Source organism: Epinephelus lanceolatus, chromosome 9, assembly GCF_041903045.1.
Source record: "Epinephelus lanceolatus isolate andai-2023 chromosome 9, ASM4190304v1, whole genome shotgun sequence".
In the NCBI taxonomy this organism is placed as follows: Eukaryota; Metazoa; Chordata; class Actinopteri; order Perciformes; family Serranidae; genus Epinephelus; species Epinephelus lanceolatus.
This window is the reverse complement of record NC_135742.1, coordinates 30,184,324-30,209,222: the sequence shown is the minus strand read 5'-3', so window position 1 is coordinate 30,209,222 and position 24,899 is coordinate 30,184,324. Positions and strand designations below refer to the sequence as shown.

The 24,899-nt window shown below is 40.7% G+C and overlaps 2 protein-coding genes across 2 annotated transcripts; both read right to left on the bottom strand.

Annotated features, from left to right (window-relative positions):
* Positions 1-666: 666 nt before the first annotated feature.
* got1l1 (glutamic-oxaloacetic transaminase 1 like 1) lies at positions 667-9,960 on the bottom strand. Its single transcript, XM_033618599.2, has 8 exons — positions 9,691-9,960; positions 7,808-7,989; positions 7,492-7,615; positions 6,424-6,641; positions 6,166-6,316; positions 5,468-5,633; positions 5,039-5,181; positions 667-1,369 (listed from the first exon to the last, which is right to left on the bottom strand). Exons 1-8 carry the CDS (start codon positions 9,863-9,865, stop codon positions 1,230-1,232), a joined length of 1,299 nt encoding a protein of 432 aa, XP_033474490.1. The 5' UTR covers positions 9,866-9,960; the 3' UTR covers positions 667-1,229.
* A 2,867-nt stretch (positions 9,961-12,827) lies between these two features.
* Positions 12,828-24,637, bottom strand: adrb3a (adrenoceptor beta 3a). The gene is made up of 2 exons (XM_033618598.2): positions 22,748-24,637; positions 12,828-14,845 (listed from the first exon to the last, which is right to left on the bottom strand). Exons 1-2 carry the CDS (start codon positions 24,052-24,054, stop codon positions 14,818-14,820), a joined length of 1,335 nt encoding a protein of 444 aa, XP_033474489.1. The 5' UTR covers positions 24,055-24,637; the 3' UTR covers positions 12,828-14,817.
* Positions 24,638-24,899: the final 262 nt, after the last annotated feature.

Here is a 24,899-nt window from a genome sequence, read left to right as displayed (position 1 = left end):
TCATTTCAGAAATAATCTCCGTCCATACTAACATACCTGGATACACATGGACACTTAACTCGTTAACACTTGGCATGTGCATGCCTGTATAAACAGAAAGAAGATTGTCAACTTTGCGGTCAAGGAAAGGCCACAGATGTCTTTGCTTGAACACATGACAAGGTGAAACTACTTAAAGTAAGACATGAGTATAAGGCCGTCAAGGCGGTGGAAAACGTTGATTGGGAGTCATTGCAAAGCTGATGTTGTTTGTTTTCCTTGGAGAAAATGGTTTCGAGATGGGGATGTGACGAATTGGGGAAGGACAGACCCAATCAGGAGCGAACGTTGGTGTCTGTTGTCATCATTGTCAACAGTCTCCATTTCTGCTCATCCAGACTAACACTCTTCCCCAGTTTTCAAAATTAAATGCTGTCAGCAGCGTTTTCAAAAGCCTCAGTTTTTAGGGGTTTGAAAACGCCGGAGTAGTGTGGACACTAGGCATAAACATAGAAAAAGATATGTGTTTTAAAAAAAGAAAAGAAAAAAAAGAACATCCAGTGAATACCAAAATCTGCCTGCCAGCACTTTTCAAGCTGGGAATTTAACTCATTCATCAGAAAGTTGTTAAATCTTTACAACAGCTTGTGGTTTTGTCACTATCCTCTGCCAAGAAACACCCCCACACCCAATCCCTGTAACACCACAAATTGACATTACATTTCAGTTTTTGTGCCAATTAAACAAACCAGATATGACGTTAATTTTCAGCTTTAGAAGTACTGGTAGGTGGAGTTCATTACTTTTGGTGGAGCTAAGCTAACAAGCTGCTGGCTTTAGCCGTACACAGATTCTCCAGGTTTTGGTAGACTACAAAAAACATAAGCACCAAAACGAAAGTGTGAACATATAAATATACACTTAAATTCATAAGTCTAACTAAATTCTAACAAGAAGATCACTCAGCTGCTGTCATACTCTTTTACCTATGGCTGACCTACTGTATACCGCACACACCACACATGATCGCATCCCATATTCATGCCTTCTCACCTGAAGGACCATCACAGCCTGCTCACTGTTACAATTACTAATGATTGCACCTCTGTCAAAAGTCACTGGCAATTCAATAATAATTTGCAGTAGCTGGGCCTGCAAAACACATGAAAGGTTCAATCTAAATGAGAGTTTCAGTCAGGCTGAAAAGCCCCTTTGACACTGATTTCAGAGCCTGATCAAAAGCCACATGGTCATGGTGAAGTGGTCAGAGCCAGATGGATGGACTCGACAATGTAGTCCAAGTTTAGACCGTTGATTGCACTCACATTTAGACAGCCACTCGGTTGCAGGTACACGTGTCTTCTCTTTGACAGAAATTCTACCTGCTCACCTAAAGTATACAAAAAAAAAAAAAATACACGAGAAACACTGTGAACGCACATCAGCATTTATGATAATAGCATGGGCTTTGTTGTTGCTGTTAGTATTTAAACAAAAATATTCAAGTAGGAAAACACTGTGGAATCAATTATAATTTAAAATCAACGGCATTGTTAAAGGAGCTGTATGCAACATTCAGAGCATACGAATTTGTCTGGGGCGTGATTGTTTGCACACAGCTCTCAACATGGAGGTAGCTGAGTAAGCAGCTAGCAGCCACCAGTGCTAACTTAATAAACAAAACAAACAATGTCAGCAATACTGACTGGTAAATATTTAGCAAATCAAATTAAACGAAACAAAGAAAAAGCAACAATTTCCACCATCAAGGACTCAGCAGGGAAGCCTACCAACTCACCACAGGAAATAAATAAAATATTTAGAAATTTTTATGCTAAACTATACTCATCTGAAAAAGACCCAAAACAGGAGGACATCAATTCATTTTTTAGGAATATTAAACGTCCAAATTAGACTCATTAGACTCACCAATTACAGAAAAAGAACTCTCCATTGCCCTCAACCTCATGCCAAACAACAAAGCACCAGGTCCCGATGGCTTCCCTGCTGAGTTCTATAAACACTTTTGGTCCATTTTAGCCCCACTCTTCATCAAAGCAATAATTGAAATAAAACAAAATTCAAGATTTCCAGTACACATGAACACAGCCGTAATCTCACTCCTCCCAAAACCTAATAAAGATCATACCCTGCCATCAAATTACCGCCCCATCTCCTTAATCAATGTAGACATAAAAATCATCAGTAAAGCTCTCGCTCACAGGATAGAAAAAGTCACTCCTTACATAATTCACCCAGATCAGACCGGCTTCATCAAAGGCAGACAGGCATCCAATAATACACGTAGACTGTTCGATTTAATCCATTATTCATCATTACAACAGGAAGATACCATAATAGCCACTTTAGATGCAGAAAAAGCTTTTGACAGGGTTAATTGGAAATTTCTCTTCATCACGTTACAAACATTTGGCTTTGGGGAATCATTTATTAACTGGATCAAGATTCTGTACACTGCACCTTCAGCCACCGTCACCACTAATGGACTAACATCACACTGCACAGGGGGACTAGGCAGGGATGCCCACTCTCTCCCTCTTTATTTACCATTTTCATTGAACCCTTAGCAGCAGCCATCCGTCAGAACCTCCATATCCAAGGAATTCAAACACCCCAAACACAGCATAAGATTAGTTTGTATGCAGATGACATTTTACTCTTTCTTCAAAACCCTCAATCATCTCTGCAAGAAACAATTAAACTCATCAAATCATTCTCCAAGATCTATGACTACTCTATAAACTGGAATAAATCCTCCGTCCTCCCATTGCAAAACACCAGATGGGATGCGGCAGCCCATATATCACCCATTCCTCTATGCACGGATCACATTACATATTTAGGCATCAATGTTTCCCCCAGGCTGTCAGAGCTGATTGGACTCAATTTCACTCCACTACTAAAAACAATAGATGATGATCTCCACTGTTGGATGAATTTACCACTATCCATTTTGGGCAGAATAGCAATTATTAAAATGACAATACTTCCCAAAATAAATTATCTCTTTTAAATGATTCCAACTCACCCTACTCTCACTGGTTTAACTCTCTAGACTCAATAATCACTAAATTCTACTGGAAAAATAAAAGGATCAAACTGACTACACTTCACTACACTACACTACACTTCAAAAACCCAAATCACAAGGCGGCTTAGATGCACCACATTTTTACCATTACTCCCTGGCAAATCAACTGCAGTATATATACAAGTGGACACACTCTAATCACTCAGACCTCACCTGGCTAGACATAGAACAAACACTCTGTAAAGACATCCAGATTTCAGATACTCCATTTCTCAGTCAATCGATCAAACGCCATTTATGTTTCAGTGCAATAACAATAGCGTCGGCTCTGACAGCCTGGTGGAAATTTCACAAAATCACCAACTCTTCTCTCTCTCCATCCAGTTTCACCCCCATTTGGAACAATCCTGACTTCTTGAGCAACAAAAGAACACTCAACTTTCACACATGGGCAGAAAAGGGCATCACATATCTAAAACACATTTTTCATACTAACACCCTGGTATCATTTCCCCACTTGGTCCAGGAGTACGGCATCAGGAGTAACCAATTTTGGAATATTTACAACTCAAATCATCTGTTAAATCAAAAATCAATATTAGAACCACTAGTCTATGCCTTCCCCCCGTGATCTCAGAATTAATAAATATCCCCCCCCCCCAAAAAACCTTCTCTCCAAAATATATAAGATAATATCACAATCTGACAAAACCATATTTCTACCTTCAATAAAATGGGAACAAGACCTCTCCATTACTCCTGATGCCGACTTCTGGACCCAAATCTGTAAAAATATTTATTTCATGACTAAAAATGTTAACCTACAACTCATACAGTATAAGATACCCCATAGAACTCACTACACTGGGCAAAAATTGTACAAAATGGGATTCACATCAGAAATATGCTCACACTGCACACAAAACTGTCCTGACACTTACATTCAATCCACCTGGCACTGCACACCCATCAAACACTTTTGGAAAGAAGTCACTGAGTCACTATCCCGCTTCATGGGCTGCCGCATCCCAGTATCTCCCTCACTCTGCCTTCTAGGAGACTTATCAACATTCAACCTAGATGGAACAAACCATAGACTTCTCCTTGTGGCCCTAACTATCGCCAAGAAAACTATCCTCATGAGCTGGAAATCACGGAACACCATACATCTGGCTCACTGGAAAAACTTACTCACTGACTACATCTCCCTGGAATATGCATCCTCCCCTCTCATTAACACAACAGAACCTCAGTCCTTCTGGTCAGCTTTCATTCATTTCTTAACATCCTGAATACCATCTGACTTATTTTTCTTGTCTGTCAGCCAATCACCCATAACACTATCAATATCCTCACGTGTACATGTTGTGATGTCCTGAGAGGCTGAGAACTCTTGGCCCTCTCAGGACATCACAACACACTCGCACACACACATACATACATACACACATAGATCCTACCACATGCACACGCACACATGTACATACACATTTACGCACACAAAAAAGGGGAAAAAAAACAAAACAAAACAAAAAAAACAATACTGACTGAGATAATATTGTTTCCTAGGGGAGAAACCAGAGGGTGGTTACTATGCTTCTGTGATGACGTCGTCCTGATATCAGCCCTAACTGCTATATATAGACACTGCATTCACAGGGACTCACACACACTAACATGCACACACAGCCGGCACGTCTACCACAATAACCCACAGAGAAGCTCAAATTACAACACACACACACACACACGCCAAGGAAGCATGACTTCATTCTCAGTTTGGGCACCATTACTCCACTATGTCTTTACAAAGCAAATATTGGTTCGCTGTTATTAATGTTGTGAGCGTCACATGCAGCTCCTTTAAATAATCAAGTGGGCAGTAAGAGTTCTGTAAATAAATATTCCCACGAATACTGCGTCAGTGAACACTAATTAAGGTTACAGCCTTTAACTGTACAGGCAAAAAACAAGATGAATATTTTATAACTATGCATACATACTCACCATTCAAGCCTGTATGACAGTAGAGTCCACCTTGTTTAGTCAGGTGGTCCCAGGAACCTGGAGTTCCCAAAAGCCTCAGCCTGTCTCCTAAAACTTCTCTGATCAGCATACATCTCTCCACAATGTGTTTTACTTCTTCCTGCCTTAGAAACAGAAAAAAAGGACAGCATTTGGAAATAAGATCTAAAGTATACAACTCAAAAGCTGCAAAACATGAAAGATCCAGTGAGCAAAAGGTGGCATTTTGTAACTGGAGGATTTTTATCACTAGTAGCATAAGTGCTTTTTGAAGCTTTGCATATCTGCCAGAGTGTCCTGAAGCGACCAGCCATGGTTATGGACATCTACTGATACAGTAGCAATGTGGCCAGCTGCCTGAGCCACATTCTTTAAATACTAGATTATTGATTTGAGTGGTGCATGACTCACCATTCAACAAGATGGGCAGGGTTACTGAGCACTGTGGTGACAACATGTGCTCCTCCTACGGGTGGCTGGGCCCACAGCGACTTGACTATTTTGTCGGCTTGAGACCGCACAGATAACAGGAGGGAGCTCTGCTTCAGGACGCACAGGAGGTGTCCAACAGCCTCACCTGGCGAAGAGAATGAGAAGATGTGTCCGATGTGAAGTAGCACTTTGTTTCGGCAATAGCAGTGAAATGTTCTACTTCCTTTCTCTTATGTTTCTGGTACTGATAATGAAGTTGAAGAGGGACACTTTTGAATTAGAAACTAAAATATGGCACTCCGCTGAGGGCGAGGGAATATTCACCAGGTCGCATAGGAACAGGCAACAAGCTGATCTGAACAATGAGTTACCTGATGCTACTGTAATACAAAGCTCAGAATTGAAAGGTAACAGAAAGCGTGACTAGGACTCTGTAGATACTATGAGCATGTATTTTCTGGCGCACAATGGGTACGACAGACATGAATACATAGCTGCTCTTTTCTGTTGTATGTGAGGAAAACTGCACAAAAGAAAAGAAAATTGAGTTCAAATTGACAGCAGCAGAACAGCCGTGGTCTGCGCTGATTTAACATCACAGATTGTAGTTTGTAGCATGGGCTGTTTTTGGCCATAGTCACACACATAAACCCATATTCTTCAGATGGTTGTCTCACCATATAGTCCAAAGCAGTGGGAGAACGACTGAGCACAGACAAACTCCATCCCCTGTGATGCACAGTACCGCACAGGCCAGGCATCCCGCTCTAAATCTCCATAGCAGAGCGCCTGAGTAGGCAGCAAGAGGAAAGGGAAAAGCCTACGCCTCTGTGGAAACAGCGCGGAGACAGCAAATGAGGAGGAGCGAAGAGCAACTTGTCTGACAGAAACAATTTGAGCCTCTGTTAAAAAGTACAAATGTACACGTCAGTTACCATGATGAGTTTGGTAATTACAGCCCATTGATTCTGAGAGAGGTCTGCTCCAGTTGGATAGTGGGCAGACGCCGACAGAACAACAACGCTTTGTTCCGGAGCCTTCTCCAAATCCTCTAGAAGCTTCTCCAAACAAACGCAGCGCTGCATGTCATCCCAGTAATAATACTCACGGATATCTTGGATCCCTGCTGCCTGGAAGATACCTGCCAATGAGTCTGCAGAGAGGATCAAGACGAACCATTATAACAGATAACTAAAGCAGTGCAAACCCCTTAAGATCAACGCTGCTTTACACACCATGATGTAATCACAATGTTGACCTTTAACCTCTATCCTGAGCTGCATTTGTAATGTAAATAATGTCTTATTACTCGTTACAATAATTAATGTTACTATGGATACAACTTCTTTCCATGTTAGCGAATCATTTATGCATGTTATTTGTGGCATACATGTGAGTCATCTTCCAGTCTTGTTAATTATCGCTGCCAGGCTCAAGCACCTCTCCTGGTTGCAGTGATTCACATTTTTTCGAAAAACAATTTTATTTGCAGCTGTGTTTTAACAGTCACTGACAGCTGACTCCTCTCTGCACTTAACCGGCGGGTAGGAACATCAGGGGACCAACAACTGCTTCAGTTTGGAATTTAATTTCTGCTTGGGACAATGTACGTGGTGGATACATCAGTGTTGGTTGATTCATGTGTTTGTATTTTCATTTTTACATTGCTGGTGTTTTGGGATTGTCTGTCTCCATGCTATTTATACATCACCTCCCTTTCATTCTACTTCTGTCGCTGGACCCACAACCTCCCTTTCACTCCCTGCTCCCCACCCATATGCCATCAGACACATGGCAGAGAGCTGCATGCCACTGAGTGCACTTTTCTTGTAATAAGACAAGTAGTGCATACAGATGCAATCACCACACTTGGCTCAATAGCCACAATACTTATGTTCTTTACGTCTCAAGAGCAAAAGCTAATGTGCACCAGCATTTTGAAGCCAACGCACTTTGTTGTTGTAATTTTAAATGCTGTTAAGAGAAAGTGAGGTTTCATTTACCATCGCAAGGAGAGGAGAGGTAGACGGGCCCACACCAAGCAGCACAGACATCATTGCAGTGTCTTAGGAGTTCAGCACCAAGACGCACAGCAGCGGTAAAACCAGGAGTCTGGATACCTAACACCTACAACAACAGTCAGGGTTGAGTTCTTAATATGACTGATGTGACAGTATTTGAGTACTAGATGAAGCTAGATGTAAAACCATGACTGCATAATTTCAAATCCGTCTGCACACTGCCTCCAGATAATGACAGCTCTGATTGATTAGATAATTAGGTACAGGATATAATGTGTACATATAGAGCTGAGATTACCCGATCCTCCACTACAGCCTGACAGCTCCTCCCCAAAGTCATCTCTGTGGCTCGCCTGATGTATTCTGTCAGACCAAGAGAAGATGGATACTCCGGACGAAGGGTGGGATCAGCGCTTAGCTGTTGCTTTATTTTTCTCACAAGACACAGCTCAAAGGTTTTTCCTTCCTCGCTGTAATATTCTGCAAGAGACAGTTATTGCAAATGTTTTTTTTCAGCCAACAAATCACTGTTTCACACCAAAAAATCAAGGAAAAAGAAGGTCAAAACAAGAGAAACCTGACTGAAACTCTCAGAAAGTCCACTCTAAAATAAAATTAAGATGCGTTTTTGTGCATTTTTGTTAATGTGATCTGAAGTTATCAGGGGTCTTATTTATAATCATTGCGTACGCACAAAACAAGGCCTGAAAGAGGCGTACACCACTTCCGATGCAAAGGTTGTGATGTATAAAAACAGCCCTGATGAGAAAAACTTGCTGAGAAATATGAGATGGGAAACTGTCAAATAATTTTTTAGCATGGATCCTACACATTGTTTTATAAATGAAAAGTGGCAACAATCAGGAAGAAGTTTAAAACAATGTGGTCGTGTTGTAAGGACAGATTCTCTACTGGCAACGTGCTTAAGAAGTTACTGTCTCAGTGGTTTATTGCATCGTATCATGGTCAGGGGTGTCAAATAAATGGCTCTCAGGCCAGAACCGTCCCGCCAAAGGGTCCAGCCTGGCCTACTGGACAACTGTGTATGCCTAATATTGATGCACTTGTGAAAGCTGAGAGGTGCCAGGTTTTAGGAGCAGGTTAAACATGCTTATATGTGCTTCAGAGGATTTTTCCACCCTGACCAGAACAGAGAAGTGAACACATATTCATTCATCACTTTCATTTTCCATAACCAATTATCTTGTTAGAGATGGCGGGGGAGCTGGAGCCTATCCCAGCTGACATTGGGAAAGAGGCAGGGTACACCCTGGACATGTCGCCAGACAATCACAGGGCTGACACATAGAGACAGACAACCATATTCACAGCTATGGCCAATTTAGAGTCACCAATTAACCTGACTGTCTTTGGACTGTGGGAGAAAACCCACACTGACACTGGAAGAACATGCAAACCCCGCACAGAAGGTCAGGGTTCACACCAGGAACCCTCTTGCTGCCTGAACACTTATTATGGTTATATTTAAAAAATACTGAACACTGCGCAGAATTTTGTCAGTAGCTTTAGTGCACAACAATCTGTATCAGACTTAGATCAAAACAAAAAAAACTTGAGTTATTCATTGTTTGTAAGGCAGGGGACAACTTAATCTGTTTCCATACTAGCTTCAACTTGAGTTTGGTGTGGTGATGCCAGCATTACAACACAGAAGTGGAAATGTATGGAAAACTGCACATGTAGTAATAACAGTAATGCAGTATAGCAGTAATAGCAGTAATGACAGCGAGCAAGCCACTAAGTGGGGAAGAACTGAGGCATGTTGATGAAACTGCACGTGCTTTTCTTCAGACACCTCAGGCTGTTCATCATCTGCTTTGCAAATGGATGACCATCATAAATTAATCATTTAAACTGAAAGAAAGGGGAAAATTGGGAGTTGTTGTCATTATGATTTTCATGCTGTACTACAGATCTTTGCAGGCCTACATAGAGGTACAGGCACTCTCTGGGGGCTCTCTGTCGTGACATTATTTTTGCAAAGTCCAGCAGTCCAACAACAGGTAAGATAAACGTCATCATGAGTCGCTAATTGACAGTCAATATGCAAATAAATGCGGGGAAACTCCTCCCTCTTCTCTCATTTCCGACTGAAACTCTAAACACGTTGGTGTGAAAAAGAAACCGCTACGAACCAAGGCATGATACGCGCGGACTCACCTCTCCCTGCCAGGTAAACTCTCCTCTTGTGAGTGTCTTTCTTGAAGGCGGACCACAGCCTTGTTTCAGGACTCTCTGCTGCGGTGTGAGCATTAGTAAACACAGACAGATGACCTCCTGGGTCTCCATTTTGCTTGACCCCTTTTTCATTAGGGCTGCTGCCGGGTCGGCTCATCCTGAACCCAGCCAGGCAAATCAGCCCGCTACCCGCGAGCCTTTTGTTTGGGCACTGTTGCCAGGCTACAGCACGTATATGGATACTGTCACCCCGGCAACGGTGATGGATGAGTTTATCACTCCCTAATTTGTGGGTCTGGTGAGTTTACTTTTGCCATCACAGCTAGCTTTCATCAAATAGACTAGCCTGTCTGGACATGAAAGGATCAGTTTAGGTGAAAGTCCCAAATGTATTAGCTTCAGCCTCTAACACCGACAACACATCAGTTCAAAGAGGACCCTTGCCACTCATTAAGGTTTGTGCTGGTGGCTCTACAAAGGGCCTGCAGGCCTCCTTACATTAATGAAGACCCAATGACTTTAAGAGAGCGAGTCAATAGGTATCGCTTAGTTTTACAAGGGTGTTGCAAATTCACTTAGTGTATGTAAAATCAGCATAGGTGCAGATATTTGGGGGGACTCAGTGTTTAGAAGGTGCATTTGTCATCCCTCCCCCATTAAAAACAATAAAGTAGCAGAGGACTTTTAATTTTGACAAAATTAAATATATTTACACCACAAATTGATGCAGAAGAGGAACAAATGAATGCAAGAAATTAAATGTTTAATGCTCAATTAATATTAATATATAGTCCTCCCCCAGTGTTGAAACAAATGCCCTTGAGACAGGTGCTGGACTTTTTTTTTTTTGCAATTATTTTTAGGCAGGCCTCTAGGACACAGAGCCTTCCTTGGGGGAAAAGGACTGAAAAAACAGCCATTTCATAGGGATGACGAAGTAGCAGTGAATCTCACAGTTGTTGCAAAGCAGAATCAAAGTAATCATCCTGCAGCTATTACATGAAAGAGGTTTTGCAACTCACTTTGCGAAGCTGGTTATCACAAATCACTACACTAGATGGCAGTAGATGGCCAAACCGGGCAGTTAGTCTGGTCAATTAGCTGAACAGGAGTAATTTAAGAAAGGAACAGTTTTCCTCAGCCTGCTTCGTCCACTGTGCTCTGTGTTATTTGCCGCCTTTGTGATGGATGTTTTCCCTTGTGTGATTGTTAAACATCAGTACAGTATGTTGAGTGCAGAACAGAGCAGTGCCTTTTATTTCATTCTGAAGGAGTAGGAACAAAACATTTACCTTTCACTTTGTCGATTGCAGGCCATGCTTTTTCTCCCATCACACTGTATTGTGGCTGCAGCTGAAATATCTGTGGGATGTCAGGTTATCTGTGTTTGCCCTGTTGTCAAACAATAATGTGCTCAGACAGGTACAAAGGCAACAGCAGAGAGTCCCATGAAGCCTTCATTATTTTATGACTCGGTGTGGTCATCTGAGAGCCAATAAACCAATAAAGTCTTATATCTACTGTACTGTCACATCATGAGGCTGTTATCAGTTTCAGCAGTGAGAAAGGAGATGCCCTGGCAGAGGTTGTGAGCTGGGATCCAGCAGTATGCGCCCCAGTCATGCTGCTATGTTAGCAGGATGATTCCACAATACTTCATCTAATTAAGGTGCTATCCACTTAATTAGATTCAAGGGCTCCTAATTGGTGAGCTCTGAGGTCTGAGTTTGGTGTCTTCTGAGATGTCCCATGTCCTGAAAATATCTCCTTGACCTGAAAAAAAAAGTGACTGTGATACTGGCTCAGGATAAGATGTCGACACAGGAAAGGCTTGACAGAGAAGTTTTGCAAAGCAGAATACTGCGTATATGAAGCGTTTGCATGTGCAATCAACTGTAGAGAGAGAAAAACACTTTGGAGGAGATCCAAGATTAAACACTTTTAATCAAATACTAGATTATGACCAAAATGCCTGAGGCATGAATATTAGAAAATGTTGCGCATTCCTTTAAAAATTAAGCAACATGGTATTCATTAGTGCGTCATTTAGAATTGAGAGTTTCTTACTGAAGTGCTGAAGTAATTAAATATGTAACCTATTTTTTAACCATCCTGTTAGGGTGAATATAATTTGTCTATGATTCATCGCCTTCATATTATTTGCACAGTGGTGAATGTTTGCTTATTAAATTAGCTAATACAATGGACCAAGTTTTCAGCTGTTCAGCATTTATCCCTGTCTTCATATCTTATCTAATTTCCCCAGTTGTATCTTAAGTAGCTTCTCTCTTCTGTCCCTCAAAGGTTGGATTTGATTCTAATCTAATTCTGCGCTTGGAAAACATTGTAACAGGAATCAGCTGATAAAACTGTGCCTTAACCTCAGACAGGATAATTGTTTCCACTCCTTGCTGAATGATATTTCGGTACAGCCCACCTTGCTGTGCTAATGTTGGTTGCAGTTTGTTTTCAAATGTCTTGCATTTGACTCTTGGTTTATTTTTTTAAACTCACAGATTTTGTGAATTCCTCTTGTATCATAACATGATGTCTGCTCAAGCAGTGGCAGAGTAGCCAGAGGTCGTGTTGTTTCCGGTGGGTGGAGGATTACTTAAAATAAGACAGATGAAGTTGTTTGGCTTGTTCACGCCCATATTGACGGTCACGTCATTTTACGCCAAGGTTTGGGAACCACTCTTGTGAAAGTTTATGATGATGATGATGTCAGTGACTGTGGTGTACTACCAAATATATAGTATTGATATTTTTTCTTGTGGATCATGTGACTGACAGAACATAACACAGCCTTACTGACACTTTATGGACTGGATGTTGACGTTTTTTGACTTTGACTTGATTTTTTAGATCTTGAAATAACCAGTTCAGTATGAGTACTTGAATATAGGTGAAATTATACCACATGACCTGACCATCTAGGAATTTCCAAGAGGCAATTTCAGCCCATACTAATCCACATAGATGGCTTTCAAAGTAAAATATTACAATGCTGTGTTTAAATTTCAACATTATACACTTTGTTTGTCGTGTTATTCACATTATCACAGCCTTTCTTTACCTCCATAGATGTGAGTTTGCACACAGAACACACGTAACCAGTGTTACACAGTTTCATAATATTTTATTTCTCAATGCAACAGATGATGTCATGTGAGTAATAACGCACAACAGGGTGTCCCAGTATAACAAAGTAATGGATGAGGTGGAGGAGATGTTTCCTCCACGGAGTCCATTATTTTTCTATACTTGGACATTTCCGAGTGTTAACTGAGCTCATACTAGGCCACTTACCAAAAGGAGGGAGTGTACTGTTAACATAGCATGTAGCAGAAGTGTGTTATGGTCACCTGCAGTTTGTAATAATGTACCTCACACAGTGATTCATGGTTAACTGTGGACAGAAATATGTCTGAGTCATCCTGATGTAAGATTTTTGTAGCCAGCCAATCAGAAATGAAAGAACATTTTCCAAAGCCATGGTTTAACTTAGAAAACAAACCTCAGAGGTTTTTGTTGAAATAAATGTCTGTTAAATCACGAATGAGGTAACACAGTGGTGATATTTTCAGTATTATGGGCTGGGTGTTGACTTTTAGTAGGAAGTAATCACAGGAAATGTATTGTGTTTCAGTGACATCAGCACTTACATGGGGCTGGAATAGTCTCAGTAGGACTAGGTTTTGGCATTGAAAATGAAATTTGGTGTTGCAAAAGGAAATATTGGCAGTAAAAAAAATAGGCTAACTGAAAAATAAAACAGGCATTACATTTTTTTATTTATTTTGTTGTTGTTTTTCAGTGACAATATTCCATGTCTTTTTCATGTTGCCAGTTTTGTTCCAATCTATTTTATTTTATTTTTTTTATTTATGTATTTTTTTTAATCTTTAGTTCAAATTCTCTGTCACTGTTTTGGTGTGGAGGGGAGGAGTTTGAGGGTAGGGGGCAAGGGGAGCATAACTTACATATAATCCACGTACTAAAAAGAGAGAATAACTCTTCTTGACCCACGGTCTTTCAAGAGAAATGCCTGTGTTTTATTTCTCAGTAAAACTTTTTTTTAGTGCTAATGTTTCCTTTTTTAATGCCATATTTATATTTATTTGCCATATTCGATGTCAAAACTTACTGTTGCTGTTCTAGCTCCGTACACTTACTGCTATTGTTTATCAAAAATGTGTCTACAAAACAAGACAGCAATGGTTTTTGGCATTTGTTGACAGGGCATCTGATTGAAATATTGCAGGGAACGATGGAAAAGTCAGGAGCAGCCACAGTGAGCTGTTAGATGAAGAGCTGCAGGTGACCGGCTGTACACCTCCAAATTATTGAGGTAACCAGCTCCTTTCACTCCCCTGCTGTCTGCAGGCTCATGCCGTGTGCAGTGTAGAATCAGATCACGGTTGCTCACAGAATGATGGAATAAGACCAATATTGCCTGGCTGCCTTCTTAAAATGACAATAGTTTGTTTATCTTCCCTTTACAACTCGGTGAGCTTCAGTCTTAAACCGCGTTTATCACCACCGGTAACTACAGGTGTCGTGGGTAGAGAGAGAGAGAGAGAAATTAAGATGGAAAACAGACACTGGAGTTGAATATTTGAATGCACAGCTCTTTGGTGAAGCTCAAGTTACACTGAGGAGTTTGATTTTGTGCCATGACAGTGAAGACAGCTTTGCCAGAATCACAACCTTGTATTAAGTTAGACATCTCTTGTACTTTGCTACAGATTGAGTGTATCATAAATACACTAGATAATTTAACCAGATAATATACTGTACAACATTAGTTCATGCTGTCATCCTGGAAGCCACAGGCCACATACACTGCATCTGAAAGTTAAGTGGAATGCAACTTGCACTTCTGTCCACAGAGATGGTCACAGTGTTCCTGTCCAGACCAAATCAGCTGCTGCTCTACAGTCAATCCAGTCCACTCTTTGGTATTAGCTTCATTCGGTTAAGTTTATCAGGGCCGGTGTTTGTACTCTTCTTCAGCTCCTTGTCACTGCTGTTTGATCTCAGCCTTTGCTGGAGTCACAGTAGTGGCTGGGGAGCTTAGTTTGCTTCAGTAGCTTGACATTTTACAGTTCAACCATCGTTTTCCTCCACTGTGAAGCTGAAAATAGACAGAAGACATGAGTGAATCTCACATGTTATTAACATGTACTCAGTGTGTGTAAGTAGATGAGGTGTGCTTATTAGTCTCTATTATAAAAGTTTCGATAAAGAAGTTAAGATAACATTGAGAGGTGGGATGATAAAAGTGATTTATTTTTTGTGCAACTGAAAAGCACCTGATTCAAAGTCAGCTAGCTGCCTCATTCTAAATCTCATATCATGGTGTTCAGCCCTGTGAGATGTGGCCTGACAAACAAATCAGCCTTTTCGGTGTACTCCAGCGTGATTTGTTGGCTTTTTGCTGCTCACACCCTTTACAGCATTCCAGTTTCTATCAGATAAGAAAGCTCCAACACAACAACAACAACGTTTTGTTGTCTTACAGGTTATTTCCCGTTTATTTCTTTTTTTCACTAATTACTGAAAGTTGTTGCAAGGTTGTCCTCCTCCCTTCATGCTTTGTGAAACTCTACCTTTCTTTCTCCAACATGACAGGAATTCTGATGCTATCACCTCCCCTGTACATGTCTCCACAGGAAGACATAAACTATCTAGAACTATTGCTTCACAGACATGTGAATGCATACAGGAAAAAAATGTGCAGTGGGCAGTTTACAAAGTGGCGTTAGGAGAATTTTCAAAGCTTAATGGAATCTAATCCTTTTTTACAGCATGTAGAGAAGAATCGCTGCAGTGTTTTGTCTATTGCAGTGATTTTAAATTGATGCATTTGGATGATTTAATGGAAAAAGACTCCAGCAATAACTTTGTGTTACACAATCTGTTGAATCTCACATTTGCACATCAGATGTTGCATTATTTTAAATCACAGACCACAGACATAGCGCACACATATTTAGGTGTCTCCTTCCAAGTTAAAGGAGCAAAGCTTATCATCGGTGACATGTAGTCTCTGTCTTTAAAGGAATATTTCACCCCAAATGACCATTTCTGAATCGCACACCCAGTGTTAGCTTGACTTTGTGAAGAAAACTTCTGTATATGCATCAATTGAATGAGGCAGAGTTCAAACGCATGCACTGCTCACCTGTGCCTGAGACTGTTTACGTGGAAGTTTATAAATAGATTTTAGTGAAAATGCATGTGTTTGGGAAGTACGAAGCATACATCTGGATAAATAAGACTTGAATTTTACCGCTCAAGTTGTGTTAGAGTTTGTAAACAATTATTTTGATATAGTTTTGCTGTTATTAAATGTGGCCCCCATTTACTTGAATTCATCAAGAATTAACTTCTTTTTTGGATTCTTCGTTCACCATGGAGGTATGCCAGAAAAACAGTTTTCTTTAAAAAAAATCAACATAACACAAAGTAAGTAATTGATATACAAATGATCACTGTGGTGGTGCAGTATTAGTTTAAAATCTGCCTGACAATGTGCAGATACAATTAGAAGTCAATTTGGAATTTAAGTAAATATTAGGAACACCTCTCTAATGCAACACAATTCAGCAACTGCACAAAATGCGGCCTCCAGGAGGATATAAAGTAAATGTGTCATTAAAATGCACTAGTGTTAGTGGTGTGTACCCAGCAACCTGCCAACTAAGTGTAGAACCAGTGACAAACTCAGCTACATTTGATTTGTCTTTTTTCCTTTTTAAGGTTTATAAAGTAGGGTCCATACTTTTTTTTTTTTTTAGAAAAAATCCTACATAGTGTACCTTTAAGTTGTTACAGTCATTCATTCATGGTTAAAGATAGCATCACTGTAATACCAAGTCTTGACACAGTATTGAGTATTTCAGCTGCTGTGGTAGAAAAGAAAATGTGTTTGCTCAACTCCCGGATGCCTCCATTTAAAGACCGTGAGGCAGTGTGATTGTTTCTGATATCAGCCATGCTTGAAAGGGAGTGTTGGAGGTTTCCCACAGGTCACCACCACCATGTTTTGCTTTATCCTGCTCCCTGTTTCATGCTCTCTTAGGCCTGGTCTTGCTCTAAGCTAACTAAATGCACATTATGGAACTTGGTGTGTGAGGCTGGGTCGGAGGCACCGTTAGCATAGTGCAGAGAGACAAGCTCAGAATGACTGGGTTCGCAGCACAGGAAAAAAAGCATTAGTGCGTGCCGGCCGCTCCTAAAATGCCATCAAAACATCAGGATGCCCTAATGTGCACCGATTGATACACTCTGCTGTGCCTCAACTTATTAGACCAGCATTTGGGCTGCCTTCAAATCACAGAGAGCTTTAACCTGCCACACATTAGCAGCTCTGTGCAGTAAAAAGCTTGTCAGTCACAGGCTCTGCAGCAAATGTCTGTCAGCACTCCAAATTTAACACAACATACCCTGCACATTACATGATGCGTTGGAAATAACTTGTCTTCCATATTTACTGCATGCTATGTTTTCACACTCAAATTGCAATAACAAAGTTTCCACTAATACAGCATGGGGCATTCTGGGAGGACTCGCCATGCTTGTGTGGGAAATACAATTATATCTACATATTTAGCCGACTAATGATACAGTTTGTTCCAGTAACACACCGTCACTTATAAACCTGAAATGCCAGCATTATAAACAAAAAGTCTTTTTATATTTGTTCTCATGAATATGTCCGAAGTATTTACATGATCATTTGGAGTAATGAGCCGCTTGTAGTGACTTTAGTGAGTCAGTATTTATACTTGAAATGACATTCTCCATCTCAGTCTCCCTGTGCTTTATCGGGTTATTCATGCTTTTTTTAGCCCACCAGGTTCACAAGTTGAGAATACGAATATATTTCCAAACATGTACTATATTTATTTATTTTCATGGCTCGAGAAGAGTCCATAAAATTTTATTTTATTTCCAACAGTGGGTCAGTGAAAGAGATTACACTCCTTGTTGTGATCCATCAGATGCTGCTTTGAGAGCTAAAACTGGACGGATCAGCCTCAGTGAGTTCTTGTCCCTGTGCCATGGGTGTCTGCTTTTCACATGATAACTTATTGATGTTTATTAGGGCTGTCCTGAATACCAGTTCTTGGTATTCAAAGCTTCAGTGAGCAATATCTACGATTAATGGAAGTTGGACGTGGGGGGAGAATAAAGAAAGACAAAGGACATAAGATGAACTCTTTAAAAACAGTCAATGCACCTAAAATAATTTCACAGTTACACACTTTGTAAGCATGCAGCGCACAGTGACATTAGTAATCAAGGGTGCAGTAGCAAATTCTGGGCCCTATGCGAAGGCAGTCTATGTGGGCCCCTACCCTTCCTCTCTTGATTCATGTGTCTCTCAAGCTATTGAGAGATTTGAGATTCTTTTTTGTCTTTTTTAACAAAGTCAGTTTGCTTTCTTTCCCTTTCCTTTCTTTATTTTTTGAGCCCTGATTTCCCTTTCTTTGGAAAAGACATGACAGTTTATGTAAGTGCTCCAGCAGAATAAGTAGTCACTCACTTGGCTTTAGCTACGTTTAGAGACAAAGGTGCAAGGGTGGACTAAACCATTTTGCACCTTTTAGGGGTGAAAGGGGCCTCAGAGAGTTTCAGTCTTACAACCAATTTATTTACTCATTCATTTTCTGTAACCACTTATCCTGTTGGGGGTCGTAGGGAGCTGGAGCCTATCCCCACTGACACTGGGGAAGAGGCGGGGTACACCCTGGACAGGTTGCCAGACTATTGCAGGGCTGACACATGACAACCTTTCACGCTCACTTTCACACCTACGGACAATTTAGAATCACCAGTTAACCTATTCTGCATGTCTTTGGACGGTGGGAGGAAGCCGGAGCACAAATTACTTCTTCTACTACTACTAATTAGTACATGAACTACTTCTAATTCAAACTTGCAAACAAAACCAAACTTTTCATCCCAGGGTTTTCGAGGGCCCCCTTCCTGTTGGGGCCCTGGGTAATCAGTCCCACTTCCCCCAATCTCTGCGATGCCCCTTTTAGTCATAATTGCTAGAAAACAGAATGCTTTGCAAGATGTCTAAGCTATTACACACAGCTTTGCCAAGCTCATTGTAGATTTGCGATATGCCAGTTTCCTTTGGTGTGTCTGCCTCTTGATTTTTCGGGGGTCATCCTGGTCAATTTCGAAACTATTCTAGATGCTCGACTTTTTCAACATTTTGCTAGTGAATCATTAAGCCTGTCACTTTTGGTCAAACGGTCCCAGTTGCTGTACGGTTGGACTGTTGGTGGAGTCAGACCTGTGCTAATGGTGATGCATGATAAATGATGGTGTATTACTATCTCTTAAGTTATGGGCTATTTTGGATTTTTTGGGCCTTCAGATACTGATTTGGATGTTGATGACTGTGGCAATGATCAAAGCTTTGCAGTATAGGGTCAGGCAGCCCTATGTTTATCACCCTACAGTTTTTCCAAGGAGGAAAGTGTTTTAGTGTGCATTTGATGGCCCTGCAATCCTACTTTCAGTTCAGCTGTTGTTCTCACATGTTGACAAGTTGTTTCCTCACGTGTGCCTCTTGATACTTTAATTGTAATGCACCGGCACAGAGCACACGTTTCCTGCAGAGTATGAGCCATAATAATGACCCTGGTTCATGCGTTCATGTGCCTGTGAGGCTCCTGTGCTGTAACTCTGCAGGAATATTAGTCCTGTGTCTGTGCTGTAAGCTCAGCTATTAAGACTCTTCATCTCTGCTCCACATTCACAACTCAATTTAGTCCACAACCTAGTTGGCTGCTGCTCTTTCAAATAAAATATTCCACTCTCTGTTAGCTTAATTTTAGTGTTCTCAATCATGGATAAACTGTGCTAACAAACTCCCTCCGCTCATAACACACAGCACTGCCTATCAAACACATGAGGAGAGTTTGTCTTAAATACCACCAATACACATATTAGGACTAATGCTGCAGCTGCCTGTCTCACTTTAGAGCAATATGATAAAGGAAGGGAGTGCTTACTGATTTTATTCTGCAAAAAGAAAAAGTCATGTGGAAAGCACAACATTTGCCTCCACTTCCACTTTGATGACCAAAAACATCATGAAAGATGAATTATAGCTGCTGTTAGGCAGCGAATCTGTGAAAAATTGCACTTGTCATATCACATGGTGCATACGTGACAGAAGCTGAAGGCTGCTGTGGATGTTGATAAGGGCCGCAGTGATATGCCTGCATGTATTTCTATGAAAATAAAGTAACTGGTGATAATGGCCATTCTGTGCAGTGCAGTGCAGCCACTCTTTCCTAGTAACCATTTATGTCGGTGGCTGGGCCTTGCTTTTTATCAGCCTTGTCATACATCAGCTCCCGGCTTAACTAAACCTGCTGTTGCATGTTGTCCCAGGATTTAAAGGAAATAAGCCGCTCAATAGCTCTTTTGTGCTGCTAGTTAAATAGATATAGGAGGTTGTCAGGGATGACTGAAGCCTAGCATGGGCACTCTAAAGCAATAACTAACCACTTCAGCACTCCACACTCTACCTGGAACAGTTTGTCATATTCCTTCATCAAACCTGTCTCTGAGCCGTGGCCCCCGTCAGAGTCATTCTCTGGCGGCTGGTCTCACTTACGTTTGTAATCCTGCTCAAAGCGCAGGGTGAGTCCGCTGAGCCTTCCCCTTGGGGTGATTTACTACAGATCACACCAGGCTCCTTTTAAGGAAGACTTTTATATGCTCCTAAATGTCTCCAGTTTTATAGCCCCATTGATTATGTCTTTAAAATTCCACTGAGCGGTTGCCATGTAAAGGAAAGAGAAAAATGATGTATAGAGTGCAGAGCAAATATTTAAAATGAAACATCCCTCTGTCGTAAAACTGGGTCACTCATGGGATGTAACATGGCAAGGCGTGGGCTGCAGTGTAGAGGCTGCGCCACTTGTCAAATAAAACTGAATTATGAGTAGAGAACTTAAATTTTATGTTCTGAAATTGAACTACTTATTTTATATTTGTAAAAATATTACTGAAATGTAATGGATGAAATTTAATTATAAGTTTAAACACTTTTAAATGTACACGGTATATTAATGGTAATTCATATATAGGAGATGCAGTCGCACTGTGTTACAATAAAACAGTAATAAAAGCCTTAAATTATGAATCATTAGCGACATCAACCAAACCCAGTGATTAGTTAATAGTTATTACATTTTGAACAATCACACTGCATCAAGTAACATATTGTTTTTTCTTGTCTGGCTTTTAAAACTGTACTGCTGGAATAAAAAAGTTTTTCTGGAACTAAATGTAAACTTTTGTAGAATTTTTGAATTTCTGATAATATCTTCTTAAAAAAATTATTGAAATGTATTAATTGTTTTTACTAAATTCAAGATCATAAAATTAAATAATACAGCAAATACTGTAAAATACATGTAAATGGCACAATTATTACATCATAGATAATCAGCCTTTACTTAATAGTTAAAAAAAAACTTTGTTTAAAACCTTCTAGGATATTTATAGCTATGGCACAACTCCTTATTATTACGACATATCTTCCTGTAATCTGTTGAAGGCCCGCTGTCAACTTGTAGTGGTGTAATCCACCAACCCCATTGAACCCATGTTAGCATGGGTGTTCTCATTGGCTGTCAGTCTTGTAAACAGCCTCTCCAGTTATGGGGGAAGTCTTGTGCATATGTGATAAAGATTTATCTGCTGCAGGGGGTGTTGGGCAGGGCACACTGAGGCCCTCTGACAGGCAGAAAGCCACACTAATATTTGGAAATGTTCTCAAACATCAAATGGCTTTGTGGTTCTGCAGAGTCACTTCACAGTTATCTTTGTCATTATGGGACTGATTTTCAGACAGTGGAATAATAAATAAATTACAGTATGAACATTTCTATAAAATACAAATTAATTAATGATATTCCTGATTGTTACTAGCTAGTGTGCTAAAAACAAAAACCCACCTCAAAGTACCAGTGATATTTTTACAACACTGACATCAGATGGAGTCGAAGATTGATTGCAAGTAACACAGTGAAGTAACTGATACAGGTAAAGCCCTCAAGTGTTTATTGAACTAGGCAGGGAAATCTAAATGTTAGGCATCACTTTTACTTTTGTTATAGCATAACACCCCAAACAGCCACCAATGCTTTAGAAGTTATTTATTATTTCTGCACTGTTTAGCCCAATCTATTCTATGCCCTCATAGTAACACTCTGATGTTTTGAACATGTCCAAATAAGGATTTATACTTTTAAAAAATGCACAGCGGGCGTTTAAATAAACTCAAAATGTCAAAAATGTAATCCACAGTCTTTGTGCAACATGCACAATACCAAGAAGATATGTAAATATGTAGAGGTGAACCTTTAAACCTTTAAAAAGGCAAAACATATAAACAAAAATAGATAAATAAATAAACTTGTTTAAAATATATTTGAAACTTTATATTCCCTAAAAATTGTTGCACACTCTGCATAAGTCATGCATGACAAAAGTTTTCTAGACCTTTTTTGTTTTTATTATTTTGTAGGCAGCTATTGTTTGTCAAACTAAAACGAGCACATGAGAACACCAGTGTTTTTGTTATTGTCATTGTGTGATGCTTTGCTCGTCATGTCATGGAAGTCATGGAAATTGTTTGATTCTCCATGACATTGATTCTACGAATGACCTGCTCACATGATGTAAGGGTTAGCACTATTAATGAGAAACAAAAGGAAAGTGTAGTACTATAAAATGTATTTTATTAAATTATCTTATTAATTAAAAAATGAAAAGTTAAAACACTGAGTGTGGCATTGCTGTAGATTATTTTATATTGTGGTGGTGCCTGATGCCATAATTATTTATTTTCACTGCCATTAGGGTTTCACTGTTTGTACTTGAGGAGGTTGAAGTATCCTATTTATGTGTTTATAGAAAGTGGACATTTTTCAAACATTCATGATACTTTAAAAATGACTGTGTGGGTAGAATAACATAAGATCAAGGAACTTACAATTTGGTTTCTGGTTCTGATATGTCACTGAACTGTGTGCTTCCGTTGGACTGCAGAGGACCAAAGGAAGCCTCCTCACTTTTGCTGCTTCCCTGAGTGCTGCCCACACTCTCGTTACGCTCTTTCCCTCTGGTTGAAGACTTTTGGAAAGAGCCGGCAGTGCCCGACTCAGCCTGCCATAGAAAGCAGGAGCAGCGAGTCCGCAGCTCTTTATAGAAAGCATTAAGCCGCAGGGTGGAAATCCATGGACAGCCAAGCAGGCTCTTGAACGCAGTGCGAAACTCTGGACTCCTGCAGTAGATGATAGGATTGAGACCGGAGTTAATGTAACCCAGCCAGTTTAACAGTCGGAAGATCCTCTCTGAAGGAATGTCTCTTTCAAATGCATTGATGATGTTGGCCACAAAGAATGGCAGCCAGCACACAGTGAAGGTCCCCATGATGATCCCCAAAGTCTTGAGGGCCTTGTGCTCTTTGACGAGCATCAGCCGGGAAGGCCTCCGCTTGGTGCTCTTTCTCCGTGTCACGCCGCTGGAGCCTGCACACGCTGTCGGCAGGATATTGTTGATGTGGACTCCAACTTGCATCTGCGTTGTTGGAAACTCGTTCTGGAATCGCAGGCGATTTTTATCTATGAGCTGAACCTGCCGTGTGGCTATTAGAAAGACTTTTGCATACACAAATATCATTATGAGCAGTGGAATGTAAAAAGAAACTATAGAAGATATAATAGCGAAGGCCCTGTTGGTCACAAAATCACAGCATGTACGGGTCTCGTAGCAAAGCTTTGCAGCTTTATCTTCATTATCACGCCAATACCCTTTCATGATTGGTACAAAGGAAATTAAAGCGGACACAACCCATACTAAACAAACTATTACCCTGGCACGCCACTTATTGAGTACAACCTTGTATCTGAGGGGCCTGGTAATGGCTATATACCGATCCACTGCTATGACACAGAGCGTCTCAATGCTCGCTGTCACACACAGGACATCCACAGAAGTCCAGAACTCACAGAACATTTCACTGAGCTGCCAGTTACCAGTCACCACAATAGTGGCCCCCAGAGGCACCACGAAGACCCCCATGATGAGGTCTGCGCACGCCAGGGACATAATGAAAATGTTTGTGGTCGTCTGCAGCTGTGACGTTCGAGCTATAGCGATGATGACCAGCAGGTTTCCCAACACTATGGTCAGTATGATGATGACCAGTATAATGAGGCTCCAGGGTCCCGCTGCTGCATGATAGGGCTCAGTCCTGTTGATCACAGAGGATGCTGTGGTGCTCAGGTTGCCATCCATTATTCACAGTAAGCTGAAAGTTTTTCTTTTCACGTCAACGTTAACAAAACTGAAAAGTCTGCACTTCTTACAAGCATCATAAATCTACTCAATAAATTAAAACTACTCTTTACTGTGCAGTTACTGTTTACATTTTACACCTAGGGAGTCTTGTTTGTGTTCAAAACGCAGTGGTGGCTTTCCATGTTTCCAGAGACGTGCTTGTTTGTGGAAGTTATTCTGGTGTGGGCAACGACAGCATGTTCTCCAAAAAGATGTATCCAAACTGTCCACAAAGCTGAAACAATATTAATTCACGGAGTTGCAGCACTTTCATAAATCCAGGAAACATGAACATAAAGTGAAAAAAAGTTCTTGAGAAGAAAATCCGGCTGTGTCCATTTAAATACGTCCGCTGGGATTAGACTAGTTTGCAGTGTTTTCCGCCGAATCTTGCATGAGCCACAATGCCACAGTTGGACTGTTGAAGATCAAGCAACAGTGACGCCGTTGCAAGAACCACCAGAGTGCACCAGAGTGGCTGCCCACTCTTTCTTTTGCTCTCTCTCTCTCCCTCTCTCTCTTTCTCTTTCTCTTTCTCTCTCTCTCTCTCTCTCTCTCTCTCTGTGTGTGTGCAGGTTGCCCAAGATTGTATTGGCTCTAATCACACCCTGGCTGAAGGCAGAGGGGAGGAGTTGAAAAGTGTGCATGTGCGCTGAAGCCATACAGGGATCACTACCCTAATAGACGCACACACACAATGATACACGTATGTAACTATAGGCAAAGAACTAATCCTGTGTCAGAGCGTGTAACATGTGTAATGTGGGCATAAAATGATCTTTGTAAGACACCATGTAAGTTTA